Source organism: Zingiber officinale, chromosome 11B, assembly GCF_018446385.1.
Source record: "Zingiber officinale cultivar Zhangliang chromosome 11B, Zo_v1.1, whole genome shotgun sequence".
NCBI lineage: Eukaryota > Viridiplantae > Streptophyta > Magnoliopsida > Zingiberales > Zingiberaceae > Zingiber > Zingiber officinale.
In genome coordinates this window covers 3,797,803-3,818,683 of record NC_056007.1, presented here as the reverse complement: position 1 = coordinate 3,818,683, position 20,881 = coordinate 3,797,803, and the positions used below count along the sequence as shown (strand labels likewise).

Below are 20,881 nucleotides of genomic sequence, written 5' to 3'. Positions count from 1 at the left end.
AGACATCTCTTTAATTATTCCAAAAACTAAGGGTGCTCTATCGATTATTGCCCAAATAAAATTTATGTTGGAATGAACTGTAAAAATGATGCTACGATAACTTATAATTAATCGTCAAGTAACTAAGGGAGGAGAAGGGTACATTAACTAATTACAGGTTGTTAAACTGTGGCATCACAATGTGATGGACGCCCGCCATCGCACCATTCATCCAACGGACGCTCAGGATTTCGTTTGGATCGTAGTAAGTAATAAAACCCTCTCGGACCCAAACGACCGCATCAACCTTCCACTCCCGCCTCCGCTCTCAGCTCTCAGCTCCGCCTCCGCCTCCGCCTCCGCCTCCATGGGAATCAAGGTGAAGTCGTCTCCCTCCACGGCCCACCCTTCGATCTCTGTCTACGGTTCCTTCCTCCTGATCTCCTCTTCTCTAACTCCCTTTGGTTGCTAGGGTTTAACGAAGCTCATCGCTGAGAACGCCCCGGGCGCCATCCGGGAGCAGACATTCGAGAGCTACTCTGGCCGGTGGATCGCCTTGGACGCCAGCATGAGCATCTACCAGTTCCTCGTCGGTTCACTTCCCTAATGGCCTTCTCAGAAGTAGTTACTACTAGTATCGTTCGTTCTGCTCTTCTGGCTTTATTGGGCACGGATAATCTCTTTGGATTTCACTTTCGAATCAAATTCTGTTGTCGTGGCTTTCTTGTTTCCGAACAGTCTTCTCGATTTTAGCTTGGCGTATTGAAATGGAATCTCCTTTTTTTTTCCTTGAAGGATTTGTAGGTTCCTCGTGATTACCGACGGTCTATACTATATCTGTAAGAGTTGCGTCCCCCATATTTCATTATTGAACAACAATCTGAGAATATTAATAAACAAATTAAATTTGATGAGTGTAATTTTAGTATTATTATTAGATTTCTGATAGAATCAGGAAGGGTTTAATGTGAATAAGATCACATCTGTTCTTAAAAAATGGTAGCGAAGAAATACTTCTATTCTAGTGAATCTGGTCTGATTTCCCTAGTTGCGTCTCACAGAACTAGTAATGACTTATGGGCATGGCTAATATCTTTAGATGTGACTTTTTGAATCAAATTTTGTTGTATAATTATCATTTCTCAGGCGGTTGTTCGAAGGAATGGGGTTGAGACCCTCACTAATGAGGCTGGTGAAGTGACCAGGTGAAATAAGGGTTTACATTACATACTGAGTTGGATAGTTTATCTCATTTTTGTTCCCAATCCTGTGATAATGTATAGTTACGTAAATTATTGATTTATGTATAGCCATTTGCAAGGAATGCTTAACCGAACAACAAGATTGCTGCAGGCGGAAATAATGCCAGCGTAACAACTCATATATCACTTATCAGTGATCATCACTTTTCTAATTTCAATGTTTAAGTTCATATAATTCTCATTGATCCCTCATGTGTCTTAATTCTAGATATATTTTTGATGGCCAACCACCAGAATTAAAGAAGAGAGAGCTGGTAAAAAGGCATGCATCAGAAACAGATTGTTGACACCCCTTCAAATATAATGATCTTTTATTGATACTTGTTTTATCTCATCTAATTCTGTAGGCATGTGAAGAGATTGGATGCAATGAAAGATCTAACAACAGCAATGGAGGTAAAGTCAGACACTCAGTCAAGATTTATTCTTACATTAAGCTTCTTGTGAATTCTTGTCGACCCTTCTCCTTCCTATTGCATTTTTGCAAATATTGTGAAATGAAAAAATTTCCTTTCTTTTAGAATGGGAATGATGACGAAATTAAAAAGTTTAGCAAAAGGACCATCAAGGTAACATCCAGTGTTTTTTATGTTCTAGCAGAAATGCATCAGTTGTTGACTGATTAAGCTATGTTGCTTGTAGAAATCTAGTATCCTATAGGTGATCTAAATTAATTACAATGGGATTAATTTTTTTTTCTTACTAAAATTTCCTCCTTTACTAATGGAATTGGAAACCAAAGAAACTTTTAGGATTAGTATCTCAAATAAAAGGGAATGGCATTTGATGGATGATTTTTTCTGCCTTTTTGATCATTTTAACAGATGACCAAGAGGCACAATGAAGATTGTAAAAGGCTATTAAGACTGATGGGCGTTCCAGTGATTGAGGTGATGTTATTAAATATTTGTGATTTGTACTAAGGAAATGCATTTTTAAATTTGACCTTTCCTTAATTAAAGCTATTTCTCTTTGCCATTGCAATTATTACCAAAAACACTGATTAGAAATTTAGCAAGCTGCCGCTTTTTAGATATCTGGTTCTGTTCCACGTCAACTGAAATTTCATGTTTATGCTAAGGCACCTTGTGAAGCAGAAGCTCAGTGTGCAGCTCTTTGCAAAGCCGGGAAGGTATGTAAATCAAATTCTTCATTTGCTTTTTCTTTAAAATTCTAATTATACCATTCCATAAGAAAGTTCATATACCATTTCATTTTTGCTCTTCAGGTCTATGCTGTAGCATCAGAAGATATGGATTCGTTAACCTTTGGAGCACCTAGGTTTGTTCGCCATTTAACGGACCCAAGCTCTAGAAGGATACCTGTGATAGAGTTCCAAATGTCTAAGGTCCTCTAATTTTCAAGCTAAAATACTGAGTTCTTGTTCTGAAATTCTTTTATTTTCACAGTATTCAACGCATTAATCCTGCAAAGCCTATCCCTTGTTCTGAAATCATTCTATCATTTTTAATCTCTCAGACTCTTGAGGAGCTGAAACTCACAATGGAACAATTCATCGACTTATGTATTCTCTCTGGATGTGACTACTGTGACAGCATTAGAGGTAGCTTTTTAACATGCATCATGCATTTTTAATTAAGCCTCTAATACCTTTGGCTGTGGCATGCCAAGTTGTGGTTATGCTATCTTGTACTTCGTACACTTGACTCAATCATTTATAAATGTTTTATTTTTCTTTATAGACAAATTCAATTTCTATCAATTTTTACATTTCCCTGGCTTTGGCATAATCCATAACCAAGTTCTCCATTCACAAAAATGTAGTTTTACATTCTTCAAGTGTAGGTGTATGGATGCTTGCCTAATCCACATTCATATGTTTGCATAAACAAGATTTTATCATTCCTCTTTGTTGGTCTTGTATGCCTTTGAAACAGGTATAGGGGGGCAAACAGCTTTAAAGCTTATTCGTCGACATGGTTGCCTGGAGAACATTTTGCAGAACATAAACAAGGAAAGGTACTGGCATTGTCATTCCTAAACAAAGCACAATGATGTCTGTTCTAGACTATTTGATATAAATTTCTGATACTGAACACTTTAATGCTCATCTTGATCTAATTCTCGGGAATCTGAAAAACCAGTGAGAATAGGTTTTGCAGTAATAAATTTTAACCCATCTTGAGATCTGATTGTTTGCGTAATTGAAATTGCTGCTTCTCTTCCTTCACCGACTGTCTATGCTTTCATTATGTTTCATGGTGTACATATCTGCTTTGTTGCTTTTTCTAACCTCGTTAGAGTCGGTGTTGCATGTTGCAAATCTTCAGTATCTTTTTTCAAATTGTCTTTCATCACCAATCACAGATATCGCATACCGAAGGATTGGCCTTATCCAGAAGTTAGGCAACTCTTTCAAGAGCCAACAGTTTCTTTGGAAACCCCTGAGCTGAAATTGGCTCTTCCAGATGAGGAGGTATATGTGTCAACATTAAGTTAGTGCTGAGAAATATTTTACAAATTTGACATCTATCTGTTTTTCGTCATTTAGGGTCTTCTGAATTTTCTGGTGAATGAAAATAGCTTCAACAAAAATCGGGTAGCAAAGGCATGCACTGCATACATTTTCGTGTTGCACAAATTCCACCTTCATATCCACAAGAGTGCATTCTGATATCTACTTGATTCTGTGTTAATCAGGCAATAGAAAGGATGAAAGGAGTCAAGAATTTGTATTATCAAGAAAAGTAAGAGAGCTGACATCCTCATTGGTCCGGTACATAATCATGTATAAGCTATTCCATGACGAATTTAAGTTCCATTTCAGGTCGGAGACTTTTTTCAAGCCAGTTCTAAGCGCATCTTTGCCTCTGAAAACAAAGGTTTGTCTCGTGCTATCATGTATTTTGACTGAATTTGTTAGAGATTTACGACTTCTCAGATCTCTGGTTCAAAGTGAATTGCTCCATAATTAATGCATGTAGTTCTACCTAAGCAAAGCTCCCCCGAGAACTGATCCATTAATTCTGTTAAACTCAAATCATCTAAAATGTTCCACGTCCAAGTTGAAGTTGATAATATGGTTCTCTAGTTTAGATTTGTAAATTCAGGTTCATTTCTCCAAGGCTGAAATAGACTTTAACAGTTCATTTGCCCTATGTTACACGGACTCGAATACGAATATCCAGTATGATTGTCAATTGGCTATCAGACAGTACTATGGTTCAAATTAATCTCTTAACTTTTAAGTTTCATGTCATAAGATGTATAAGTTGCAATTTATGATTAGATAACTTGTTATTAATATATTTAATAACATTTGTATCTTATATTTTTGTCTAAACTTTAATACTAGAATGCCTGGTTCACAGGAAAGGAAATGCTTGGTTCACTTGCCCAGGGCACGCATCAAATCTGGATTCATGACTGCTGTTGATGTCTCTGTGATCTGTAGCTCCAAAATGAACAGTTTGCCGCCTGTTCGAGCTCTGCGACTGCCAAGCTCGACGCCTGCACATCTCGGTCTCGGATTGTGAATTCCGGTAAGCTAACTCTTGACTGAATACGAACCAAGTTTGAAAAATTTTCATTTCACTGATCGGAATTTAGCTTTCCTTTTTGAAATGCTTCTCAGAATTCAAAATGGCTAATACATTCTTCAGCATTATAAATCATTTCACTTCTTTTCGATGAACTGTTGTGTTAGTTGACTCCAAAAATGAAAAAGCAAACATGTGATATATACGGCCTGTTAGATGGATCTTCAATGCTGAAGAGAAGAAATGAGAATAGTTTTAAAGTCTCTGATGGATGTTTTGGGAATCTTGGAACTTTAAGGGGTAAAATGACTATTTTCAAACAACAAAATCATAAAAAATTAGAAATGTAAAAAAGAACAGTCCATTAATCCCCTTCAACTAAAAATACCTTACTTAATCCCAAACGCCTTGAAAAATATTTAAAATGTAAAGATAAAAATAAAAATGGAAAGGGTGCTTTAATTTTTAAAAATATTAAAACATCTTGAAAAATTCTTACTTTTAGTAATATAATATAATATAAGCTTTGAAGTGGCATTTTAAATTATTACACATGTTTTTTTATTTTAAATAAAGTTTTGAGGCGAATTTAATTTAGAGTAATTTTAATTATATTAAAATATTTTTTAAAAAATGATATTTTGGTATAATAATATTCTATATAATAATAATTTTGATATAATTTTGTTTCACAAATAAGGATATTGTTGGATGAAAATAATGTGTTTAAAAAATCACTCTATTTCATATTAGGCAAAAAATTAAAAGGACTCTATGTTGTTTTTAAATAGTCTTGTACAATTAGCAAGTGTTTTAGTTATTATATCTGGTCTAAATTTCTTATTTAAATTTTGAATTCCTCGAATGTGTTGAAATAATTATGAAATTATAGTTGTTATCAAGTGATAATAGTTATAATTTTGTAATTGTTATAATATGAGTAGGTCGAATCCAATATGTATTATAGTAATTACGAAATTATAGATGTTATACCGTGCCCGCCTAATTTGTGCTAACAGCACTAAAAGACTGTTGGGGTAATTAATAAAAAAAATTAAACTGTGATACTCGTAATTTGGAAAAATAAAAATACTCTATGGACTTTTGCCCTATATTGATTATGGTTACTTAGCCCTTGAGAAACAAGTAGGATCCTCTCGTCTTGTCATTGATAGGCGGGATTCAATACTCCCCCATCTGTTTAACAAGTGGAGATTATTGAATTTCACTTATCACTGTTGGATCAAGATCTTGATCCACTAAATACGGATTAGAGGATCCTTCCTCTTGAGACACTTGTGCGGCAGTGTAGGATATTTTTTTAATTTTTTTTATATCTAATAATTGATAAACTAATAGTTTTGATAAATTAGTAGATGATTTTAAGATACATGATTGAAAAAAATATTAGATCGCCCATTGCCAGTAAATTTTGATGGGATCGATGATGGATTAGCCGGTAAAAATTTAGAGCAATGATATGTTAAGAAAAAAAATTTAAAGAAAAATTCAAGGAAGACATATAAATTTATGATTCATCATTTTATTTTGTATGAATCTCATCACTTTATCTATTTATCCTTGAGCTTTTACTTAGTATCATTTTTCAAAAATTTATGGCCACTTAACCATTGCAATGAACGCAGTTTTGGGGGGGGGGAAAAAACAATGTAACAGCAGCAGCAGCATGATCCAGATCGATGGCGGCGGCGATGTGCCAGGGATCCAAATTGCTCCGCCTCCTCCAGGGCTGCAACACCATGCACCGCCTCCGCCACGCCCAGGTCCTCCTTCATGGCTACCGCTGCCTCCGCCCCGACGTCGCCCACAAGCTCCTCCTCTCCTTCTGCTCCACTTCGGCGGCCGGAGACCTCGCCTACGCCCGCATCCCCTTCTCCCATCCCCCTCTTCCCTCCTCCACCCGCCACTGGAACGCCCTCCTCCGCACCGCCTCGCCTCTCCACGCCGCCTTCCTCTACAACGCCATGATCCACTCCCCATCCCGCCCCGACGCCTTCACCTTCTCCTCCCTCCTAACGGCCTGCGCTGCCCTCGCCAACGCCGAGCCCAAGTGTCGGGAGGCTCACGCGTCGATCCTCCGCCGCGGCCTCGCCGCCCACGTCGTGGTCGCCACCAACCTCGTCCGCGCTTACGCTGACACCGGCTCCATCGACGACGCCCGGAAGCTGTTCGACGAGATGCCTGACAAAGACCTGGTGTCCTGGAACTCGATGCTCTCCTGCTATTGCCGTGCCGGGCTCCACCAAGACGCCTTGTCGCTCCACGACCGGATGCGGCTTGCCGGCGTCGGCCTTGATGAGTACACCGCCGTCGGATTGCTCTCCTCTTGCGCTCACTTGGGCGCATTAGATTTCGGCATCCAGATCCACAGATTTGCAGCGGAAAATGGGTTCTTGAGACGGAGCTTGTTCGTCGGCAATGCCTTGATCGACATGTATGCTAAATGTGGCAGACTGGATGAGGCAAGCCAGGTGTTCGATGGAATGCCGAGGAGAGACAATGCTACCTGGAATGCGATGATCGTCGGACTGGGAATCCATGGCCATGCTAATGAAGCTATCTCCCTTTTCCAGAGGATGTCGATGGCTGGAGTCCGACCGAACTCCGTCACATTTCTCGGTTTGCTGATGGGTTGCAGTCACCATGGCTTAGTCGAAGATGGTGTTAGATATTATCACTTGATGAGCTCTGCCTATGGTATGAAGCCCGATCTCAAGCATTATGGATGCATGGTCGACATGTTTGGTCGAGCCGGTAATCTCAATCAAGCGCTTGAATTTATCGACGGTTTGACATGCAAGGATGACCCGGTCCTATGGCGAACGCTGCTAAATGCATCCAGGATCCATGGGAATGTGGAGATTGGTGAAATTGCTATGGGAAACCTTGTTGAAATGTCAGCTCATAATGCAGGGGATTGTGCTCTTCTTTCAGAGATTTACGAGCAATCCGGCGACCAAGAAGGCGTCTCTAGAATGAGAAAATCGGTGAAGGATCAAGGAATCAAAACTACCCCTGGCTGGAGCTGCATAGAGATCAATGGAGAAGTTCAAAAATTTGTTGTCGGTGATGTTTCGCATCCGGAGAGTGGAGATATATTTATGAAGGTGAAGGAGATGATCAGCCAAGCATCGTTTCTTGGCTACGCAAAGTGTCGATCCAAGCTCTTTGAGAAAGGCTATGCAAACAGCGAGTCCGACTACCATAGCGAGATGTTAGCCATTGCTCTTGGGCTGCTCCGAACTCCCAAAGGGACTACTCTTAGAATCGTGAAGAATCTTAGGGTGTGCAAGGATTGTCATTCTCTGACAAAGTTTGCTTCCAGGATCTATGATCGAGAGATAGTTGTTCGGGATCGCATTCGGTTTCATCATTTCAAAAAAGGCATGTGCACCTGCAACGACTATTGGTGAAATCTTGCTGAGAGCTTGAGCGTATGATTCTCGTATCGGATAAAAGATAGAAGAGAACTTCAATCCGAGCGAGCTACTTCAACATTATACACCAAATCGAAACAGAAATGCAAGGGCTGGAGCACCATGAGGGAGCATGGACAGAAGAACCTCCCCGTAGCTTAAAACGCATGCCCGGATGCAAACTTCTCGATCTTCCTAGCAAACAGTGACATTAACATGTTCTCAAACAGCCCATCGTGGCCGGAACACCACCTCCGGCATTTCGCAATCGGATGCTTTGCAGTTGGCACACCGAGAACGGCCATTGGAACATGAGACCATGAAATGGGTATAGTTGTATAGATGCTTCATGGAATACTCTAACCATATGAAAGCAGGGTTAGTTTGGAACATAGGCAAATTTCTTTGGAAGTGAGCACAGCTGTTGTCTCTGTGTAGTAGTGAGATTGAAGCTAGGGTTTGGTATATGAGGTTAGGGAATGAACAACTTGGCCATGCTCTTGTTCAGTCATTTAATCTGAAGCAGGATAAACAGATTAATTGCTTCCACATAACAGAACAACTGATTGGAATATTTTAGAGATCAATTTTTATTTTTGAGTGTGCATAAGTTGTGTTTCGGATTTACCCGATAGAACCGAATTAAAGGGAAGGCAGTTTACTTTTAGGATTAGATGGGCAAAGTTCGGACATAAGTTTATAATTTGATTCTCAAAATCAAAATAAAACCTAAGTTAAAAATGTAGGAAGAAAAGAAAATTATTCAGTTCAGAACCGACCCAATCGAAGCTGATCCGACAGTGGCCGACCCGACAAAAGCTGACCTAACTCACATCCGACCTGCCAAGAGTGCTCTGCTTCGAAGCCACGAGTCAGTCCACCCCTGATCTCAACCGGATCAGGTCCGATCAAACCAGGGGGCCCGCGTGAACGATCGAAAAGAAGCTCTTCCGATTTAAAGATAGTTTCGACTACGAGCACGAGGATCGCTTTGCATTCAATGGAATCGGCCTCGTTACAATCCACAAACGTCGACAAAGGTGAAAGGCTGATAACGATCTGGATTCTGGAATGAGAATTGAAAGAGCAAAAATGATCCTCCAACTTCTGGTAAGAACAGAAACAGAATTCTTCCAACGATATGAAAATCACGGTTTTAGGAAGTCATCAGCTTTTGATAATTCTAAGAAAAAAATATCCGAAGAGATACAGACAAAAAATGAAGAAAATTTGTTCTTTTTATGGCCAAAAAAAATGGAGCATTATGAAAGGAGGAGGAGGAGGAGGAGGAGGAGGAAGAAGGAGAAGAGATGTGGATTAGACCTATTGGTACTGCGATCGCAGTTCTTGAATTCGCTTTTCCAGCTCCTCGATCCGTGTCTCCCAATCGCTCCTGATCTCGATCGGCCGGACTTGCTCGAATGGATCGAAGCCCTTTTCTCCTCCATCTCCGCCGCCGCCGCCGCCGCCGCCGTGCGTCGTCGGCGTTCTCCTCTTCCCCCTCCTCCTCTTCTTCTCGCTCAGCCTCCGCGCCTCCTTCTCGGAGACGGCTCTTTGAAGCGCCAGCAGAACGTCGGATCCCCTTAGAGCTCCTCCGGTGGGAGATTCGCTAGCGGGATCCTGAGGGCGAGGAGGAGGGTTCCTGCTCGCGGAAACGCGGTTGGATCGGGCGGCGGAAGGGTTCTCCGACGGCCCATCGGCCGTCTGGAGTTTGGTGGCGAGGACGACGGAGGCGAAGGAGCGGCCTCCAGGGAGAGGCACGCGAGGGAGGCGGAGCGAGGGCGGCGCAAGAGCTCCGGCGAAGAGCATCGAGGAAGAGAATAGGAAGCGAAGTACTTTGACAACAGAAACAATAAATGGGGAAAAGTAGAGGGTGATTTTCAAATGACCCCCAACATTTACCATTTTTTTAAAAGGATCCAAAGATTAAGTCCAATTTTACACCTACACCATGGTGAAATTCAAAATTTTAAATAAATATCATTCAAGACTACTTCACAATTTAATGGATAATATAGCTCTAGACTTTTAAACACATAAAAAGGATTGCAACACATTTTATGTTAGTTATAATTCAAATAGTCGAAGAGGCTAATTGTCGCCTATAGGGCTTTCTTCTTCGTCTGCTTCTTCTTCTTCTGGTTTGACAAAGAACTCAATGTAAGCGATGTGGCCAGGCTGCTGATTGCCTCGCGAATGTTGGGCCGATGATCTTCTAACCGATACCAAGTGCTGTATCTTCAGCATCCCTCCCCTCCCCACAGTCACTTTGCTTCCTCTGTTGTCCTTCAACACACTGCTTGGAATGTTCGATGTCATTGCTCGGAGAAATTTGTACTTGTACCTGTGTATAGGCACGCGAAAAGAACAGCATTATGTCATCGACATTGTCAAGGAGAATCCGGTAAGGAGAGTAGATACCTGTTAGAGACAGATCGAGTACACTGGAACGCAATTAGAAGATCAGTATTTGCATAATGCAGGAATTCTATCTGTCGGTAACGTGAAGATTATCAAAAGGAAGCTCTTCGCAGCGCAATGAGTTCGACATAGAATAGAAACCTTTCTAACCTGCAAGTCCCCATGACCTTCTCCTCTAAATGTCACGGAAGGGGGGTCAGGTTGTAGGCTTATCTGGATGTCGGAACCAGGCCATTCAAGATCGTCGATAGCTTCCTTTAGAATAGCAGACTAATAATCATAGCAGAGTTGATCGACGATTAATCGGAACGACTCTTGGTTCAAAATAATCCAAACAAAAGAGAAGGAAAAACCAGGATTTACCTTGACTGTAAAACTAACAGGAACATTTCCAGTGGGTTCGAAGTTACAGTCCCAAGAAACGGTGTCGGGGATTCTCGTTCTAATCTCTGCATAAATACAGGCGTCGGGAGAGTCGACCGACCTGTAAGTTCGAACTTACAAGATATCAACTTTCGTAAGAACAAATATTTTGCAAGGACAAATGTAGTAGTGATTTACAATGCCAAAAGATAGTTTCAGGCATACACTAATAGTCAATAGATGGTTTATCAAAAATGCAACTGAAGTTTGAATTCATCAAGGCATACATTGTCAAGTTAAAAGATCTATATCATACAAGTATGATACATCGAATAAATTTAAAACAATTGAACATCAAAGGTTAGGACCAATGTATCGTTCATCAATTTAATGGAAATTGTCGCCGATAATAGTAAAATATAGTAAGGGTAATAGTAGGAGGAACAAGTTTTTCTCTTCTACCATACTCAATATCCTAATAGTGTTGACAGAAAAACTAGAGAATGTTGGCTAATCGAACAATTGAACACTCACCAATATCTTAGGGCACTGGTTTTCATCACAAGAAGATCTGAGTTTTTATAATCAAGTACGGAAATTGAGGGATGTTAAAGGGCATCTTTCCAGCATAAATAACTCCACTGGCACTACTTCAAATTAAAGAAAACTTGGATAAATCATCAAAAATGTTGAAATATCAAACCAGATGATGTCTAAATTTAGATATCACTGTTAATAACTGTAAAATGTAGCGTGGATACAGATCTTATGATCAGGTTCGTCATTCAAAACATGTTTTGCTACCTTCAAAACCTTTTTCATCAGAACACATCTAGTTGTGTATCACTTATACAATTCATTGAGTTATCATCCTTCCCTAAAGGCAGATAAGAACTGCTCATAGTCATCTACGATTCCTCCGATCAAAGCAACATCATAATGTTTTTGATAGATTTCCTTTCCTCCACGATTTTGAAATCATGTAGAACCTCATGTTAAACCATAAGGAAGTTCTACACTTCTACTATAGAAATGTAGATATTGTACTCTTTTTCACTAGAACCGATCGACAATCTATTAATACACCTTGTCTGTAGAGACTAGAGTATCTGAACTCACATCAAAGGGATTACTAGCAATGGTAAATCAATAGGATTAACTTAAACCTGATAAGAACAAGGAGCAGCCTGACCAGAGTTTGCGAACATAGCAATATAGTAATGGCAGAAGGTCTGCTAGCAAGTGAGAACACAGGAGAAAAGAACACAGAAGGGGAAAAACAAGAAGCTTACTTCAGAAGCAGTTGCATGTCAGGGCCGGGGTAACGGATTTCAATGGCAGGGGCATGTCCAGGAGTGGAGAAGATGTTGAGGCAGTCAACGAACAGCCCCAAGCTCAGGCCGAACCTCGGTCGCCCCTCCGCCGCGAACTCATACGCAAGAAACAGCTGCGGTGAACCAAACGCGCACCATTTCAATCCGAGAAAACCTAGAAACCAAACCAGAAGAAGCGTTTTTGGTCTTGTCCTCGATTAGGGTACCTCACGCTTAAGATACACCTTGGCCTGGAGGCAGCCAGACTCCTCCACGACGAGGACGAGCCCGTGCTCGGAGATCTCGACCACAGCATCCTGATTGCAGGGAGAGGGTGAGACAAAACCCTAACGAGAAAGGGCGAGAGAGCGAGCGGGGCAAATGAACCTGATTGCGCTTCCAGCGAACGGAGGAGAGCGCGTCGACCATGCCCTGTACGCAGTCGAGCTGGCACACGAGGTCCGGCGAGTCTCCGTCGCCGCCGTCCCTTCCGGTCGTCGAGTTCATAGTCTTTCTCCTCTCCCTCCACCTTCACCACTCTAATTCCCGCCCAAATCTTCGCGTTCCATAGATCATAATATCCCTTCTAATTGGGCCTTTAAGGCCCAGCCCATCGATTTAAGGCGAATTTTCGATTTTCTTATACAATATTTAATATTATCTTTTCGAAAATTATCACAATTATTAAATTTAAACCATAAAAATAAATAATTTTTAAGAACAAAAGAGGAAAAAAAAAAACAGTTTTTTCGAGCCTGAACATGAACCCTAGCGTCAAAATTATGATCAGATGAGAACGGTAAAGGAAAAGGAAGACATAATTGAAACCATTCCATTAAGGTGCAGTGTCAAGATCGAATTTTGTTAAGATTTCTGGTACAATTTATACCAAATAAACACAGGCCTGACCAAAATCGAAACTTGAAACGAGATTTAGAACTGCAGTAACCATGTACAAGCAGAAACTATGATCAGAGTTTATCTATCCACAAAGTAGAGAGATGCATAAAGCTACGAGGAAGGAGGAGACTGAAACTAGTTTATCTACAAAGAGGGCATCGATCTCGTCGCAGGAATCAGGATGACACCATCAAGCTGAGGCCTTCCGGGTCCTCTTCGCCGCCGGGGATTTGATCGACTTCGGCTGCTTGGGTTTCGGAGAAACCGCCAGTGACTTTGCCTTCTTCGCCGGAGCTCTTTTAGGTTTCGAGGGCGCCTTGGGAACCTTCTTTGAAGGAGTCTCAGATGAAACCTCCTTTCTCTTCCTGGTCCCCCTCGGCTTCTTCGCTTCCTTCTCGGGCTTCTTCTCAGGTTTCTTAGCAACCTCCATCTTCTTCTTCTCGTCCTTTCCGGTCTGCGACAGCTTGAACGAGGCCTTCACCTTCAAGAGTTTCCCTTTCGATGTGAAGTTCTTCAGCTGGACGAACAAAACCTTCTTGTAGTTCTCCGGCAGCACTCCCTTGTGCTTCTCCTCCATGAACTTGGCGATCGCGTAGGGACTCGATCCAGTCTTTTCGTTCAAGGCCAAAATCGCCTCTTTGATCATCTACTCACATCAAACCCTCAAAACTCTGATTTCCCACACAAGAAGCAGCAAATCGGATACTAAAATCCCAAAAAATTAAGAACATTTGAATGCTTAACCTGGAAATAAGGAGGATGAGCGGGGCCGGCGGACTTGGAATCCTTGGGCTTCTTCTCCTTAGGGACCTTCGCCGGCCTGGTCTTCTTCTCCTTAACCGGCTCCTCGCCAACGGCCATGGCTTCTTCAGTCGCTTTGCCCTTCCGCTCTATGAAGAGGAAGCAACGCGAGAAATGAGGCCTTTTATAGTGGAAGGAAGGTAGGAGGGTGGAAGTTGGAAAAGGAAGAACGCTATTCGTGAAGAGAGCAGGCACACGGATCGATGCCTTTACTAATCATCGTGGCGGTCCAGGTGTACGGTGCGATTTGGTAAAGGGTGTAGATTTTAATCGTTGTCGTGTGTTTCTCATAGGAGACAATAACCGATGACAATGGCGACCGCCAATGGATTAAGAGGCGAACGTTAAATTGAATTTTTCAATTTTTTTTAAAAATTTGATTTTGGATTAAAAAGTAGTAAATTTTTAAATTTTATTTGATTTTCAATTTACATATTAATGCAATTAATAAAATTAAACTAAATTAATTGATAATTATATATAAATCTAATATATATTTAAAGTTAAATCAACAAATCACATATAGATTTCTAATAAGTTGGTCCACATCCATATAAATTAGAGTAAGATATTACTATATTAGATCATAAGATCAAAATTTACTATGTCCGAACATATCTTTTTCGTACCTTGGCCACTGTAATAATAGCTAATAGTCATCTATGATTTACCTCTTCCGTATTAGCCTATAGATGAATTAACTAAGGTAAGTGAATCAACTTTGGCACTTTGCCATATTAGAACAGGGTCATGTAGTCTGGGGGCTATGATGTAGTGGAAGGATGTCCAATTGTCACCAAGGTACACCCGGTTCGATTCTCAGCTACGGTCTATTTATAGGAATTTTTTCTCCAAATGAGATGCACAACCAAGGGATACTGGGCTTCGAGGTCACCCACTGCGAGAGCTTCCCATTTACCCTAAAGGCCAGTAGGAAACTTTCGTGGGATCAGACTGGTCGTCCCAAGTTCGACGTTACCTGACCTGGTTAATTTTTATTAGAATAGGGTCATGTAGTCCCCGAGGCATGGTTGACTTGATACTACAGGGTAGATATTGTTACAATGGGTAAGAGGTCGAATCTCGACAAAAGCCTAGAAAAATACTCTCCTCGCAGTGGCCAACTGTAGCTTTCATATTTACCTCTTCGCATATGATCGTGGGGCTAGTCGTGTGGGGCAGGCCCGACTCAAGGCATAGGCCATAATGGCCTATGCCTAAGGCCTCCCATTGATTAAATAATTAAGTAGACATTAAAAAAATTAAATTTGGTCATTAATATTAATTAATGATAGTATCCATATTAATAAATATCATGTTAACTCATTAATTACATCTTATCAATTAATTCATTATTCCTATTTATATCTTACGCGTATCCTTATTTCCTCATCATTACAATTAACTAAGATTTTATTTTATTTAATTTTATTTCCTCATAATTGCACTTAGCCGAGATTTTATTTTATTTAATTATATATCTTATAAAACTAATAAACTCTTCCCTTATCAATATCTCTAAAAAATCCTAATTATTCTCTCACTAGTGTTTCGTGCCTATTTCTTTTCTGATCATTAATTTTGTACGTTTATGCGCTCGTCGGTATCTTTTTTCTTTTTACATCAATAATTCTGTAAGTTTATGCTCTCTCGCCGGTAATTCTCAAAGAACGCTCTTCTCCTCTCTCGCCGATAATATTTCTTTCTCACTCTTTCTTTTTCTTCCTCGATAATAACATGAATCAGAGATTTTTTTTATCCAGACAACGTAAAGTAAAATACTTCGTCAGAAGAAAAATTCAAAATTAAAATTAATAAAGTTTTATTTACGTTCAACAATGTCTCAAAAAGATTAAATAATTTAACAATGTTAAAAAAAATTATCTAAATATTAACGAGAAAACTAAATTTTATATAAAAATAATATTTTACTTTTTAAAAAATAAATCTTTTTTTTTAAACCGATCATTCTTAATCCCAAATTCAAATGAAAAAAGTTTGAGCAAAAACTTTAAAAATATATTAAATGACTTATGATTATTATTATTATTATTATTATTACTTAGGGTCTAGGAGAATCTTGAGATGGCCCTGATGTGGGGCCACTAGATGGTGGATTCCACCTTTACTATAATAGAATATGGCCATGTAGCCCCCCGGGCTATAGTTCAGCGAAAGGGCATAAAGTTGTCACCCAAGTACTCGTAGTTTGATCCCTAGGTACGATATATTTGTATGAATTTTTCTTCCAAATGGAGCACACGACCATGAGACGCTACGCTTTTGGGTCACCCACCGTAAGTGTTTCCTGATTTATCTGGACGACCGATAGAAAACTATCGTAAAACTGAGTCGGTCACCCCAGGTTCAATATTACCTGATTCATCAATTTTTTAGAATAGGGTCACGTAGGCCCCCACAGACTAACATAGTGGTATTTACATGAATGTTTATGCTAATAGATCTTGAGCTCAATTTCAGAAGATATAAAATATCTTATTGGGTGTGTGACCTTCCTAATGTAAAGAATTGTTATGCTAGAATAAAATATTAAATATCTCTCTTAATTTATCTGTGTATATCTCGACCTCACATTCTATTCCAAGAATAAGGTCATGTACATACTTGTTATTATTATTATTGGTCATTTGAACATCCACAAACTTGTGACTAGACGACTATCTCACTCACAAGTAGAATATAATCTCATACTAAACTTTTTAGAGGAAATATATATATGAGAACCAAACTCTTTTATAAGCATAGTTGCCAATTTAAACCTAACTTAAATGTTTCATATATTCACAAATCTTTAATTATATGAGGTGGCAAAAGGTGAAATTGTCAGTTAACAACTCCTCCTAAGCGTCCTCAACACACATCTCTAATTATCGAGTGCACATTATCTCCTGAAATAGGAATCAAATTCAACTCCTTATCTATGAATGCATTAGTGTTCGTATAAAACATTACAAGGCATCGAAGTAGTCTAAGTTCGCTTTTGATTCCTCACTAGTTTGATGACCAATGCCGCTAGAGATAAGAGAAAAGCCGATACTACTAAAGATGGTGGTGGCACACCAAGTCCTCTCTGCTCCTTTCTCCTTCTTTTACCCTTCATTTCTTTCGTCGACAATTCATCCTTCTTGATCGTCTCAAGTTCTTGGATACGTTGTCGTGGGAGTACACGAATTTGCTCTTCGGCCACATCTCTTTTCTTATCGTCATGTTTCTCTTGCTCTTCTTGGTGTTCTTTATCTATATGTTGGTGTATCTTGGGGTGGCCTAGAGTTTGGTTTACTTCGGAAGCTTCCCTTTCCTTGTCGACTTTTCGAGTCTCTCTTTGATCGACTTCACCCGTCACTTCCTTCATTGGCAATTTATCCTTATTGCCCATCTCAAGTTCTTTGTTAAGTTGTTGCGGGAGAACCTTTTCATCTATTAGCTTATTGTCTAATTCATGTGATTTACCCACACCACCTTTCTTATCTTCTTGTTGCTTTTCGGTATTTGGGGATATCTTGGGTTGGTTGAGAGCTTGATTTACTTCAGAAGTTCTTGGACTTTCGTCTTCTTTTAACGGTTGGCCATTGTGCTTTTCCTCCTCGATTTGTTGTTGTTCTCCTTTCGGTTCGACACCAAATGAAGGGGGCAACTGTTCTCCGATACTTGAAGCTTCAATCTCGACCAAGGGCCGTTGGGGTAGATCAAATTTCTTGTTCGACTCATCAACTTCTTCATTTTTCATTTCTTCATCTTCTTCTCGATGAGTGTCGGCCTCTGACCCATTTCGGTTTACTTCATCTTCATCAACTTTGCCACTACCATTCGCTTTGACACCAAATGAAGGAGGCAATTGTTCCCTGATATTTGGAGCTTCAATCTCGATAGAGGGCCTTTGGGGTAGATCAAATTTCTTGTTTGACTCATCCACTTCTTCATGTTTAGTTTCTTCATCTTCTTTTCGATGAGTGTCGGTCTCTAACCCATTTCGGTTTAATTCACCTTCATCAACTTTGCCACTAGCTCTTTCATGGACTTCACCTTCCATGTTGATGGATTTGGGCATCAAAATCATTAGGATGGCATCCTCTTCATCGAAACAAACCTCAATCTGATCCAATGCCACACCGTTGGGGATACCAAATACCTTTTCGAAAGAATTGGTCTCGAGCTCGTTCTTCAACCGTAGTCTTCCTCCGATCGCCATATCCAAGGATGCTTTGTCTCCTACACCACTGATGCAAATCTCTTGCCTCACTTCATTTATGAATGTTTCAATCTTATCTTGCATATATCCTAAAACATCAATACATCATCGATAAGAATCGAACATTGTTATCATCATCATCATCAAGTCGAGTTAGTAGTAACTAATTGGAACTTAACGATATAGCTATTTCATGATACCTGGAAGATGTCCAAGGAGAACAAACACAGTTTCACTCTCTACACCGATAAAAGTGAGATCTCGAGCGGATCGTTTTACATTCACACCCAATTCTATCATTAGCAAGGAACAATTAGCAGAGCCTTGCGTTTGCGTTGAGAGTGATTGTTTCTTCTTCTAGTTGGTTGAAGTGAATCACTCTGGAAAAAGAATGAAAAAGAAAGAAAGATTAAGAGTCGAAGAATATAACTTTTCTAAATTTATAAGCAAAGAAAGGTATTATTCTTTTGACGAAACAAAAAGAAGGATTGAAAAACACAAGGAAGAAAAAAAATGCAACCTTTATGTTGATTGGTATGACCTTTCGCTATTTTCATTGAAACAGAAAGATCAATTGAACTCAATCTCAATCGTTTGACTTCATCTTAGTTACAATGATTGAGATTCGAAAACCTACTTTCGTAGAGGGTCTCTCCATAGAAATCACATTAGAATGGAAGTAAAAGACATACTCTACCAACAAAAAGACTCATAGGATATAATCTTAGTTACAATGACAGAGATCAAAACCGCTAGAATACTACTATTTTCATAGCAGGCCTCTCCAAAGAAATTGTGTGCAAAAGGAAGTAGCCATCAAACTTTATCGAGAAAGACCGATCGGGTTCAACCTCAGCCATCAAATTCAATCTTGTTGGAATGCAACCTTTATGTTGATTGGTAGGAGCTTTCATAATATTCCTATAGAGAACCACTCCATTGTCTTCTAATTCACTACCGATTCGACCTTAAAATCGCACTTGCCTAAATAAACTTGCTATTTTCATCGAAACAAACTAGATGTCAAACTTCACTAACAGAAATATCAATTGAACTAGATCTCAATCGTTAGACTTCATCTAGTTACAATGATCTTAGTAAAAGTCATACTCTACCAACAAAAGACCCATAGGATATGATCTTAGTTACAATGATTGAGATCAAAAAGGGCAGCCTAGTGTCGTCAATACATGGTCCCAGGAAAGGGTCAGACCATATTGGGCCTATTGTACACCGTCTTACATTGCAATGAGGTTGTTTCTAATACTAAAACCCGTGAAATCCAGGTCAGCATCAACTTTACTATTGCGCCAATGACTGAGGTCACAACCACTCGAATATGGATCTACTACTATTTCCATAGCGGGCCTCTCCATAGGAATTGTGTGCGAAAGAAAGTAGGCATCATACTCTACCGAGAAAGGCTGGTCGGGTTCAACCTCAGCCATCAAATTCGATCTCGGTGACAATGGCCAAGATTGAAACTGCTCAGATAATCCTCTATAAACTATTTTCATTCAAAAGAGAACTGCCATACCTTACCAACAGAAACAGAGAGCCACTTCATGCTAAGGTGACTCCGGTCTCCGTCGTCGTCGTCCTCCTCCTCCTTTGCAACTGCAGCTCTGCCATGTATGTTTGCTTCTCGATGAAACAATGGGGTTATGTATGTAGATTCATAGGATTGAATGGCTTTGGAGTCTTCTTCCACAGCACGCATTCCTGCCTTGAAGAGTGTAGAATTTGTGATCTCCTGCCGTCACGGGCAATTCATCGAACACCTTGCGTGCGCATGCCAAAAGAGGAAAAGTAGGTCAACCGAGCAGATCTCGTGGCGTCGTCGCCGTCCTCCGCCGTATTCTGCTTCTCCTCGATTGAAAATCAAGATGAGATTTTTCGAGCAAGTGTTTGGCGGGCGATGGCGACGTCTTTCACAAGCTAAACGCCGCCGCCGCCGACAGCCGCAATCTGCCACTTCAAGTCTGAGCAACGAGTAACGTTGCAGTTTTCCGCATTCTGCTCTACGATTGAGTCCCCAATCTCCGTTCAAGTTGCCACAAGACTACTCATTTCGATCAAATCGAGCGCGAGATGAGGACTGTAGATCAAGGATCGCGTCTACGCCGACGAGGCGACCATCCCGGCCGGCGATGGAGACTGTTTTAGAAGGTCAAACATTATTTTCTAATAGTCAAAAGTGTATTTTTGAAATATATTAAAAACATTTACTTTGCAGTATAATAAATGCTTGAATAATTTATGGCCCCGCGGCATTTTCTTAAACCGCTAAGTTTTAGTATTACTCCTTTTATCTAATTTTCATAATTGTAATTACCCTTTTTTTCTCAATTTACAATTTAGATATCAAGACATGTATAGATTTATTTTTTATTTGAAGTTATTTAAAATTTTCTAAGTTGATCGATCAATTTCGAATAAAACTAATTACAATATAAACTAAGGACACTAATTTTTTGAATGGAAAAGATAAAATTTTAAATGTGAAAAGAAGTAATATAAGTGATTCATATTTTTTTTTAATTATAAAAGTAGAATACGAGCTTTTTTTATTATTATTTCTCTATTAGACAAATTTAAAATACACCTCCACTTAGAGCTGTAATCTTACTAAGAACCTCGGGATTCCAGTGCACAAGAGTATCAAATTATCATCTAGATATCCATGATTAAATAT

General features: G+C 39.8%; 6 protein-coding genes across 8 annotated transcripts; 2 read left to right on the top strand and 4 right to left on the bottom strand.

Moving 5' to 3' along the window:
- The first annotated feature begins 280 nt into the window (after positions 1-280).
- LOC122033730 (flap endonuclease 1-A-like) lies at positions 281-8,130 on the top strand. Of its 2 annotated transcripts, none has more exons than XM_042592892.1 (18): positions 281-358; positions 452-568; positions 1,126-1,184; positions 1,290-1,349; positions 1,450-1,503; positions 1,589-1,637; positions 1,763-1,810; positions 2,066-2,131; positions 2,323-2,373; positions 2,470-2,589; positions 2,721-2,805; positions 3,140-3,221; positions 3,570-3,678; positions 3,754-3,810; positions 3,903-3,949; positions 4,030-4,084; positions 4,574-4,744; positions 6,388-8,130. In XM_042592892.1, the coding sequence occupies exons 1-17, from the start codon at positions 347-349 to the stop codon at positions 4,736-4,738; spliced, it is 1,236 nt and encodes a 411-aa protein (XP_042448826.1). In that variant the 5' UTR covers positions 281-346; the 3' UTR covers positions 4,739-4,744; positions 6,388-8,130. The 2 variants fall into 2 exon arrangements, with proteins under 2 accessions (XP_042448826.1, XP_042448827.1); XM_042592893.1 differs by lacking the exon at positions 6,388-8,130 and adding an exon at positions 4,837-5,004.
- LOC122033729 (pentatricopeptide repeat-containing protein At3g56550-like) lies at positions 6,442-8,175 on the top strand. Its single transcript, XM_042592891.1, has one exon. The coding sequence runs from the start codon at positions 6,442-6,444 to the stop codon at positions 8,173-8,175; it is 1,734 nt and encodes a 577-aa protein (XP_042448825.1).
- A 617-nt stretch (positions 8,176-8,792) lies between these two features.
- Positions 8,793-10,001, bottom strand: LOC122033731. Its single transcript, XM_042592894.1, has 2 exons — positions 9,502-10,001; positions 8,793-9,244 (listed from the first exon to the last, which is right to left on the bottom strand). The coding sequence occupies exon 1, from the start codon at positions 9,985-9,987 to the stop codon at positions 9,502-9,504; it is 486 nt and encodes a 161-aa protein (XP_042448828.1). The 5' UTR covers positions 9,988-10,001; the 3' UTR covers positions 8,793-9,244.
- A 34-nt stretch (positions 10,002-10,035) lies between these two features.
- LOC122034718 lies at positions 10,036-12,836 on the bottom strand. 2 transcript variants are annotated; one of them, XM_042594052.1, is made up of 7 exons: positions 12,663-12,836; positions 12,503-12,592; positions 12,255-12,409; positions 10,963-11,083; positions 10,750-10,869; positions 10,600-10,670; positions 10,036-10,522 (listed from the first exon to the last, which is right to left on the bottom strand). In XM_042594052.1, the coding sequence occupies exons 1-7, from the start codon at positions 12,780-12,782 to the stop codon at positions 10,270-10,272; spliced, it is 930 nt and encodes a 309-aa protein (XP_042449986.1). In that variant the 5' UTR covers positions 12,783-12,836; the 3' UTR covers positions 10,036-10,269. The 2 variants fall into 2 exon arrangements, with proteins under 2 accessions (XP_042449986.1, XP_042449987.1); XM_042594053.1 differs by having other exon boundaries at positions 10,750-10,854; positions 12,663-12,822.
- Positions 12,837-13,110: 274 nt separating this feature from the next.
- Positions 13,111-14,102, bottom strand: LOC122035082 (histone H1-like). The gene is made up of 2 exons (XM_042594463.1): positions 13,920-14,102; positions 13,111-13,821 (listed from the first exon to the last, which is right to left on the bottom strand). The coding sequence occupies exons 1-2, from the start codon at positions 14,034-14,036 to the stop codon at positions 13,366-13,368; spliced, it is 573 nt and encodes a 190-aa protein (XP_042450397.1). The 5' UTR covers positions 14,037-14,102; the 3' UTR covers positions 13,111-13,365.
- A 2,707-nt stretch (positions 14,103-16,809) lies between these two features.
- LOC122033476 (glutactin-like) lies at positions 16,810-20,362 on the bottom strand. The gene is made up of 3 exons (XM_042592503.1): positions 19,724-20,362; positions 18,387-18,566; positions 16,810-18,275 (listed from the first exon to the last, which is right to left on the bottom strand). The coding sequence occupies exons 2-3, from the start codon at positions 18,484-18,486 to the stop codon at positions 16,966-16,968; spliced, it is 1,410 nt and encodes a 469-aa protein (XP_042448437.1). The 5' UTR covers positions 18,487-18,566; positions 19,724-20,362; the 3' UTR covers positions 16,810-16,965.
- Positions 20,363-20,881: the final 519 nt, after the last annotated feature.

What these genes read in the sequence shown, in the direction of transcription:
- LOC122033729 (XM_042592891.1), top strand. Translation starts at nt 6,442, where the DNA reads ATGGCGGCGGCGATGTGCCAGGGATCCAAATTGCTCCGCCTCCTCCAG.
- LOC122034718 (XM_042594052.1), bottom strand. Translation starts at nt 12,782, where the DNA reads ATGAACTCGACGACCGGAAGGGACGGCGGCGACGGAGACTCGCCGGAC. An exon ending in AGGTGTATCTTAAGCGTGAG is followed by an intron (nt 12,410 to 12,502) that starts GTACCCTAATCG and finishes GGTTCACCGCAG; the next exon opens with CTGTTTCTTGCGTATGAGTT. An exon ending in AAGGTCATGGGGACTTGCAG is followed by an intron (nt 10,671 to 10,749) that starts GTTAGAAAGGTT and finishes CGTTACCGACAG; the next exon opens with ATAGAATTCCTGCATTATGC.
- LOC122033730 (XM_042592892.1), top strand. An exon ending in TGGGCGTTCCAGTGATTGAG is followed by an intron (nt 2,132 to 2,322) that starts GTGATGTTATTA and finishes GTTTATGCTAAG; the next exon opens with GCACCTTGTGAAGCAGAAGC. An exon ending in CTCTTTGCAAAGCCGGGAAG is followed by an intron (nt 2,374 to 2,469) that starts GTATGTAAATCA and finishes TTTGCTCTTCAG; the next exon opens with GTCTATGCTGTAGCATCAGA.
- LOC122033476 (XM_042592503.1), bottom strand. Translation starts at nt 18,486, where the DNA reads ATGATAGAATTGGGTGTGAATGTAAAACGATCCGCTCGAGATCTCACT. An exon ending in TCTCCTTGGACATCTTCCAG is followed by an intron (nt 18,276 to 18,386) that starts GTATCATGAAAT and finishes TTGATGTTTTAG; the next exon opens with GATATATGCAAGATAAGATT.
- LOC122035082 (XM_042594463.1), bottom strand. Translation starts at nt 14,036, where the DNA reads ATGGCCGTTGGCGAGGAGCCGGTTAAGGAGAAGAAGACCAGGCCGGCG. An exon ending in CTCATCCTCCTTATTTCCAG is followed by an intron (nt 13,822 to 13,919) that starts GTTAAGCATTCA and finishes TGATGTGAGTAG; the next exon opens with ATGATCAAAGAGGCGATTTT.
- LOC122033731 (XM_042592894.1), bottom strand. Translation starts at nt 9,987, where the DNA reads ATGCTCTTCGCCGGAGCTCTTGCGCCGCCCTCGCTCCGCCTCCCTCGC.